The sequence below is a fragment of the Dendropsophus ebraccatus genome, chromosome 1 (genome assembly GCF_027789765.1).
Source record: "Dendropsophus ebraccatus isolate aDenEbr1 chromosome 1, aDenEbr1.pat, whole genome shotgun sequence".
NCBI lineage: Eukaryota > Metazoa > Chordata > Amphibia > Anura > Hylidae > Dendropsophus > Dendropsophus ebraccatus.
In genome coordinates this window covers 45,819,699-45,829,458 of record NC_091454.1, presented here as the reverse complement: position 1 = coordinate 45,829,458, position 9,760 = coordinate 45,819,699, and the positions used below count along the sequence as shown (strand labels likewise).

At 37.9% G+C, this 9,760-nt stretch overlaps 1 protein-coding gene across 1 annotated transcript; it reads left to right on the top strand.

Moving 5' to 3' along the window:
• Window positions 1-211: 211 nt before the first annotated feature.
• On the top strand, window positions 212-8,711 carry TLX3 (T cell leukemia homeobox 3). The gene is made up of 3 exons (XM_069954205.1): window positions 212-632; window positions 4,585-4,828; window positions 8,376-8,711. Exons 1-3 carry the CDS (start codon window positions 212-214, stop codon window positions 8,584-8,586), a joined length of 876 nt encoding a protein of 291 aa, XP_069810306.1. The 3' UTR covers window positions 8,587-8,711.
• The last annotated feature ends 1,049 nt before the right edge of the window (window positions 8,712-9,760 follow it).

Below are 9,760 nucleotides of genomic sequence, written 5' to 3'. Positions count from 1 at the left end.
AGAGGCTCGCTCTCGTCGTCCAATCAGAAGGTCGGGAATTGCATTACAAGCAGGAACTCGAGGTTTGGTTCAAAGTGATGACACCGAGTGTATGAGGCAGGAGCAGCTTGGCAAAGTTTCAGTGTGCCAGCCACACGGTCGTCTATGGGTGTGCTGTGAGGAGCAGCACTGGTGCTACAGGAGCCTGAGCTAATTGTGTTATTGATAGAGGATGGATCAAGCCACAAACACACAGACCCCGCAGCAGCAGCAGCATGAACCCATCAGCTTTGGGATTGACCAAATCCTAAACAATTCTGACCAGGAGAACTCGTCGCAGTCCGCTCCCCGAGCCTCGGAGACTAGCAGTTACCTGGGCAGTCCAGTCAGCCGCTCAAGTGCCCCTTATTCCTCCCTGCCAGCTTCTTTCCCTGGCATCGGAGCGCCATTCGAAGACTCGGGATCTTACAGTGTGAATCTGAGTTTAGCTCCAGCTGGAGTGATCAGGGTGCCAGCTCATCGACCTATCCCTGGTGCAGTCCCACCTCCCATCTCCAGTGCCATCCCAGCTATGCCAGCTGTGCCCGGCCTTGGCAGCCTTAACTTCCCCTGGATGGAAAGCAGCAGGCGCTTTGTGAAAGAAAGATTTTCAGGTAAGAACAAATGCCACTTGGGAGAGATCTGGAAGTCAGGCAGCTTGTCTGTGTTTCTTCCAGGTGGGAGGCATCCTACAGGCCTCGGGGTTCTCTAATACAGGAGGGAAGGGTCCCCCAAATACAAAGCCAATATACACAATATACACCAGGAGCCCAGGGCAAGGCTGAGGGCAATGAGGGCAATGCCCACCACTGTATACAAGGAGGAGAGTGAGCACCTCACATTACCTGCAGGGAAGAGCAGCTGTATACTGCTGTATACTGTATACTATGTACATACTATCTACTGTATACTATATACAAGGAGGAGAGTGAGAACCTCACATTACCAGCAGGGAACAGCAGCAGATGGTCCTGCTGTTTACTGTATACTATATACATACTATATACTGTATACTGTATACAACTATTATATATAAGGAGGACAGTGAGCACCTCACATTACCTGCAGAGTAGCAGATGGTCCTGCTGTATACTGTATACTATATACATACTATATACTGTATACTATATGCAAGGAGGACAGTGAGCACCTCACATTACCTGCAGAGTAGCAGATGGTCCTGCTGTATACTATATACATACTATATACTGTATAGTATATACAAGGAGGACAGTGAGCACCTCACATTACCTGCAGAGTAGCAGATGGTCCTGCTGTATACTATATACATACTATATACTGTATACTATATACAAGGAGGACAGTGAGCACCTCACGTTACCTGCAGAGTAGCAGATGGTCCTGCTGTATACTATATACATACTATATACTGTATACTACATACAAGGAGGACAGTGAGCACCTCACATTACCTGCAGAGTAGCAGATGGTCCTGCTGTATACTATATACATACTATATACTGTATACTACATACAAGGAGGACAGTGAGCACCTCACATTACCTGCAGAGTAGCAGATGGTCCTGCTGTATACTATATACATACTATATACTGTATACTATATACAAGGAGGACAGTGAGCACCTCACATTACCTGCAGAGTAGCAGATGGTCCTGCTGTATACTATATACATACTATATACTGTATACTATATACAAGGAGGACAGTGAGCACCTCACATTACCTGCAGAGTAGCAGATGGTCCTGCTGTATACTATATACATACTATATACTGTATACTATATACAAGGAGGACAGTGAGCACCTCACATTACCTGCAGAGTAGCAGATGGTCCTGCTGTATACTATATACATACTATATACTGTATACTATATACAAGGAGGACAGTGAGCACCTCACATTACCTGCAGAGTAGCAGATGGTCCTGCTGTATACTATATACATACTATATACTGTATACTATATACAAGGAGGACAGTGAGCACCTCACATTACCTGCAGAGTAGCAGATGGTCCTGCTGTATACTATATACATACTATATACTGTATACTATATACAAGGAGGACGGTGAGCACATCACATTACCTGCAGAGTAGCAGATGGTCCTGCTGTATACTATATACATACTATATACTGTATACTATATACAAGGAGGACAGTGAGCACCTCACATTACCTGCAGAGTAGCAGATGGTCCTGCTGTATACTATATACATACTATATACTGTATACTATATACAAGGAGGACAGTGAGCACCTCACATTACCTGCAGAGTAGCAGATGGTCCTGCTGTATACTATATACATACTATATACTGTATAGTATATACAAGGAGGACAGTGAGCACCTCACATTACCTGCAGAGTAGCAGATGGTCCTGCTGTATACTATATACATACTATATACTGTATACTATATACAAGGAGGACAGTGAGCACCTCACATTACCTGCAGAGTAGCAGATGGTCCTGCTGTATACTATATACATACTATATACTGTATACTATATACAAGGAGGACGGTGAGCACATCACATTACCTGCAGAGTAGCAGATGGTCCTGCTGTATACTATATACATACTATATACTGTATACTATATACAAGGAGGACAGTAAGCACCTCACATTACCTGCAGAGTAGCAGATGGTCCTGCTGTATACTATATACATACTATATACTGTATACTATATACAAGGAGGACAGTGAGCACCTCACATTACCTGCAGAGTAGCAGATGGTCCTGCTGTATACTATATACATACTATATACTGTATACTACATACAAGGAGGACAGTGAGCACCTCACATTACCTGCAGAGTAGCAGATGGTCCTGCTGTATACTATATACATACTATATACTGTATACTATATACAAGGAGGACAGTGAGCACCTCACATTACCTGCAGAGTAGCAGATGGTCCTGCTGTATACTATATACATACTATATACTGTATACTATATACAAGGAGGACGGTGAGCACCTCACATTACCTGCAGAGTAGCAGATGGTCCTGCTGTATACTATATACATACTATATACTGTATACTATATACAAGGAGGACGGTGAGCACATCACATTACCTGCAGAGTAGCAGATGGTCCTGCTGTATACTATATACATACTATATACTGTATACTATATACAAGGAGGACAGTGAGCACCTCACATTACCTGCAGAGTAGCAGATGGTCCTGCTGTATACTATATACATACTATATACTGTATACTATATACAAGGAGGACAGTGAGCACCTCACATTACCTGCAGAGTAGCAGATGGTCCTGCTGTATACTATATACATACTATATACTGTATAGTATATACAAGGAGGACAGTGAGCACCTCACATTACCTGCAGAGTAGCAGATGGTCCTGCTGTATACTATATACATACTATATACTGTATACTATATACAAGGAGGACAGTGAGCACCTCACATTACCTGCAGAGTAGCAGATGGTCCTGCTGTATACTATATACATACTATATACTGTATACTATATACAAGGAGGACGGTGAGCACATCACATTACCTGCAGAGTAGCAGATGGTCCTGCTGTATACTATATACATACTATATACTGTATACTATATACAAGGAGGACAGTGAGCACCTCACATTACCTGCAGAGTAGCAGATGGTCCTGCTGTATACTATATACATACTATATACTGTATACTATATACAAGGAGGACAGTGAGCACCTCACATTACCTGCAGAGTAGCAGATGGTCCTGCTGTATCCTCTGGGCGTAACGAACTCGTGTGAAAGTTTCCTCCACCTCCGCCTCAGTCCTCCCGGTGCCCGGGCCCCGGTATACGGAACAGCAGTGCAGAGACCAGGGGGGCTTCAATGCGAAACGGATTTTTTCCCCCCGAATGTACTTGAAATGTCCATAGTCGGTTTAACTTCTCCGTTTGACTTATGGTAAAATCTTTAGTACGTGTATTAGTGTTGGATTTACACAGCAATTTAAATAGCAAATTTAAAGGAAGGGTTTAATTTAGTAGGGCACATCTATCTATCTATCTGTCTGTCTGTCTGTCTATCTATCTATCTATCTGATTGTCTAGCTACTGTATCTTCTGTCTCTTAACTATCGCAAATCTTTCTTTCTTTCTTGTTTATTTTATAATACTTTATTATACCATGTTTATTTTTTAATTATATTTCTTTATACTATTATTATACAGCTAACTGGTTCTGATACTACAGATAGATGGTACCTGGATACAGTATCTGGTATATTATACATATTATTACACTGTCATTTTACATTTGACAATAATGTGACACTACACTAGGTCGAACACAATTCTTTTTTACCATCTACCTAATAACCTGATACCAACCTGCTGCTGACTGTTTCCATTTGCTGGACAGATTGGACAACTGCTACCGGCAGATGAATTCCGCTTTGCTCCTATTCTCGGCAGCCGATAGTACTTTTTATTTATTGTTATTGGAGGGGGGGGGGGGGGGGGGTGAATACACACCAGATAGTAGTGCACTTTTGTATCTGTTTGTATCACTGAGTTCTAGGGAGTGACCGTCTCCTTGTCTCCCGGCAGCTGCAGCAGCTCTCACCCCGTTTACGGTAACTCGCAGGATCGGCCATCCGTACCAAAACCGGACACCCCCCAAACGCAAGAAACCGCGCACGTCCTTCTCCCGGGTGCAGATCTGTGAGCTGGAGAAGCGCTTCCACCGGCAGAAGTACCTGGCCTCCGCGGAGCGCGCCGCCCTGGCCAAGTCCCTGAAGATGACCGATGCCCAGGTCAAGACCTGGTTCCAGAACCGCAGGACCAAGTGGAGGTGAGGACCGGCAGATGGAGGGTGGCGGCAAAACTTTACTGTCATATATATGTGTATCTATAGAGAGAGAGAATTCATACCTGTGTGATTACATTATATATATATATATATATATATATATATATATATATATATATATATATATATATATATTCTAATAAGGAGCCGCTCTGCACAGGATAGAAAGTTCTCAGAGGTTTATGAATAACCTCTATATGGTTTTCTCATACTTTTATCCGCCGATCATCAGGATTTCGGGATCTGCAGCGTTTATGTGACATATTGCGATATGAATCCGTATTCACAAATATCATAAATCCTATTTACCATGCAGATTGCTATAACCGGTAGACGTGTTGGGGCAGCCGTGCACTCTCGGTGCCCTCGGTCTCTGCATTGGTCGCTGCATGCAGCGTTTTTCTGCCAGGTAGAGAGGTGTCCGGGGTCACACCTGATGCCCTGCATGCCCAAACTGCTCCCATAGGAAAGCATGACATCATTCCTGGCATCAATTTCCCTTCAGCCATTCTGTATCAAGCAGGAGGAATTGCCAGACATTTCAGGGGGACAAAATGGTTATAGCAGTATACACATGCACCGTTCTATATAGATATACATAATAATAATACTTTTTGTAGTAATAATAATAATAATAATAATAATAATAATAATAATAATAATAATAATCATAAGAACATAATTATAGAAATAATTCAGGTGTGACATTTACAGTGAACTGTACAATATAATCATACTATTACCCTATAATATAAAACAATTCAGTGCAAACAACGCAAAGGTACATAGAATCCAATCGTAATATAAAACACTGGAATTAGTAGTGTAATATTGTATCTTATAAAACATTCTGTATTTGTCCTTCAGTCTTGTGATATAGTAGAAAGCGTGACCCATATAATATAATAGTAGCAGTACTGGTAATAGCATAACTATAGCCCATAGAATAATATAGTATGCTAACCACAGCTGGAAAATAGTGTCAGTATATGGTGGTATAATAATATCTAGAACTATAATACTATCCACTGGGTACTGTATAATATCCAGTAAAACGGTGGTGAAATGTACCAGTATAGTACGGTAATTTAACCACAACCGATATCTGTCACATATCTATCTACCATCTATCTATCTATCTATCTATCTATCTATCTATCTATCTATCTATCTCCTATCTATCTTCTATCTATCTATCTATCTATCTATCTATCTTCTATCTATCTACCAATCAATCAATCAATCACATATCTATCAATCAATCAATCAATCAATCACATATCTATCTATCTATATATCTATCTCCTATCTATTGTAGAATAAACAGTAGTGGTATAACAGTAGTAGTGGTATATTATATAAATACAATAAAACAATGTTTAAAGTATAACAGAATTATAAAGAAAATATATACAGTAATATATAGACAGTCCGTTGTGTAATATAATGAAGTAGTGTATAGCAGCACATATCATTCGTCCTCAATGAAGTAAAGTATGCCACAAAATATGACAGCTGAGAAGCCATATTTGCCACTCCATATTTTATATTCCATACTGACAATTTTCAAAGCACTGGCTACTGGCCAAGATATGTTTCAACATTAAAAAATAAAAATAAAATACATATATATATATATATATATATATATATATATATATGTTTTAGGACAGGATAGTGTGTGTGTATATATATATATATATATATATATATATATATATATATATATATATATATATATATATATATCTACAAGAGGCAGCTGACCCTTCAACATGCATGTCTGGTAAACTATTGTTTCATAACCTTCAATGTTATAGTGCTATTATTACACGGGATATCATTAAAAACACTTTTCAATCAGAAATACCTAAAATAACAACAATTATTACAATATAAAAATACCATACCAAGCAATATTACTACTATATAATATCGTTTTTACATTCTCTATTACTAATAGCATGATAGAACAACCATAACAAAAATGAAATTATTATATAAATAATAACAATCATAACCAAATGCTAAACATACATAGTTTATAATATTTATAGTGGTATGATCCTAAACTTTTATTGTTATTATTATTATTATTATTATTATTATTATTATAATAATAATAGTTTTTTATTGAATTTTTTTGCAATACAAATTCAAACAAATATATCAAATATACATAAATTTTGTTAGTAAACTTTAAATAATAACAAGTGTTCCTCACTTAAGGTGAGGAGGTTATAATTTAACTAATAACACTCTAATAACATTCTAATAACATTATTTCTTTTCAGCCAGTCAGAAAATAGATAATATATCATGGAGTTTTTAAGTTACCTAAAGAACCTCTTGATTCTTGTAAGGAATACCATGTAGTAAATTTAAAATTTTTCATTAGCGTATGTCTGTCATTATCAGAAAGACCTTTCTCAATGAAACCTCTCCATTTCTTAAAGAAGGATTTAGTGGTGTTCTCTAAATCACGTTTTGTATGGAATAAATCATAATCCATGAGTTTACTCATTAAACCAATCACTTCAGATGTGGTAGGTAGATCTTTAGAAAGCCAGTGTCTTAATAGACATTTCTTTATTATTATTATTATTATTATTAGTAGTAGTAGTAGTAGTAGTAGTAGTAGTAGTAGAATAGTAGTGCTGGTAATATAGTATATTAGGTTGACATATAGTAATGGCGTTCAATACGAAGTAAAAAGTAGCAAAAAATTATACTAGCAACTATAGTAAAATACTATTATTATGTAGCTTTAATATAATTTAGTATTAGAATAATGATGAGTTGCATATAATATTGTAACTGTAGAATAATAATAATAATAATAATAACAACAACACAATGAGTTGTATAACAATCAACAATGTGCTTTATTATATCATACTTTAAAAATGAGGTGGTTGTTCCCATGTTACTGCTATCCAGTATTATTATTATTATTATTATTATTATTATTATTATTATTATGTCACTGTGTATGAATGAAGCAGCCCCGCAGCAGTGCTATATAACTATAGTATAATAATGAGAATAGTAAGAATAAGAGTGGAAGTAGTGGCCATCTAATAATATAATAGCTCTGCCTACTAATAGTCCTTAATAACTATTTCTTAATTATTAGCAGGTCACACACACACACACACACACACTAGGAATACTATAATTCATGTTCTTTAAACCTATATTTATGGGTTATGGCCGGGTTTATACAGGGGGGGGGGGTCGTATATTACACTATACTTATGGTGGGGGCTTTGAAGCAACTACCCGGATTGCACTTTCTTCTGCGCCATTCCGAGCTGTGCGCCTATTCTCGGGCAGGCGACTTTCCGCCTCTCCCATGTCTGCCCCCTTCCCTCCTGCAGTAATAACCCTATAGATTACACGGGGCTTTCAGGACTCATGATGATCTCGGTTGGAGATGTGATCAATGACGCAGGACGTGTAAGCGCCTATTCATATGCACGGGCGGCTTATTTCATGTTGATGTGAAATTGAATTGGTTTCCTTGTAGGAGACAGACAGCTGAGGAGAGGGAGGCCGAGAGGCAACAGGCGAACAGACTGATGCTCCAGCTGCAGCACGACGCCTTCCAGAAGTCTCTCAGTGACTCCATCCAGCCGGACCCGCTCTGTTTGCACAACTCTTCCTTATTTGCACTTCAGAACCTGCAGCCCTGGGAGGAGGAACCCAGCAAGATGGCGCCGGTCACCTCCTTAGTGTGAGCCCTGGCTGGACACTATAGAGACACTATCTAACCTAGGCCTGGGTGCCTGGGGATCTGCCCCTGTATATTGATCATCTGAAGATGTTCAAAGACTGAGTTGTGCCAATGGTATGAAAAGACTATGGGAAGGGAACACTTTAATATTCTTCTGCTATTCTTCTATAATAGCCACCAATGGATCGCTAACAAGCTGAGGGCATTACTATATATATATATATATATATATATATATATATATATATATATATATATATATATAAATAAAATTTTTTCATTATCTGTGACAACTGCTGCCAGCCTGTGTCACATAAGGACTGGAGAAAATTTCCGATACAAAGCAAAGTATATGAATTTATAGGTATACTAGGTCAAAACTTTAACTCATTGCATTTATCTGTACACAATATAGAAATCAGGTGGCTACATTGACTCCTATGATGATGCACTGGATACAGTAATACAGTGATTCAGTGGTGGACTGCTGCATTGTTAGGTGCTGCTCACCTCTATTGCACAAGTACAAAGCTTAGCATATAACCATGGAATATGTGTATATGTATATATATATATATATATATATATATATATATATATATATATATATCCATCAAGTTCCCCCGCTGCATCTTCCCTGAAAGACCCTTTAGGTATCCTGGAAGAGCATGGTTCACTGTACTCTTGTTTATTAAAGGGACAGCAGTATAATCTAGAATGTGCTGCCACAAATGACATGTAAATATTGGACCATATTTTTAATTTATTCATGCAGTATTAAACCATTAAATCTAAATATAAATTATATATAAATATATTCTTAAATATTTATGTTGCATTGGTTGTAACTATTTTATATTGTTGGGAGGAAGAAAAAAAAAACCCACAAGGTTCTATGAGGTTGCTTCTGGTCAGAGAAATTTGGCAGCAATGTGTAATAAGCACAGGTCTCCTTTGTCACATAAACTTTTTTATACATATTTATTTTGATAGATTGTCAGGATAATCTGTCTTTAAAAAAAAATCTGCTTAAGTTGTTATAAAAGCTGTTTAATGTCTACAAAATATCTTCTGCAACCACATGTTATATGAAAGAACATTTAGCCACTTACTAAGTAAGCGCCTTAACTTCTCCAGGTTTACATGGGTTGACATGTGAAAATACTTTATATTAATGA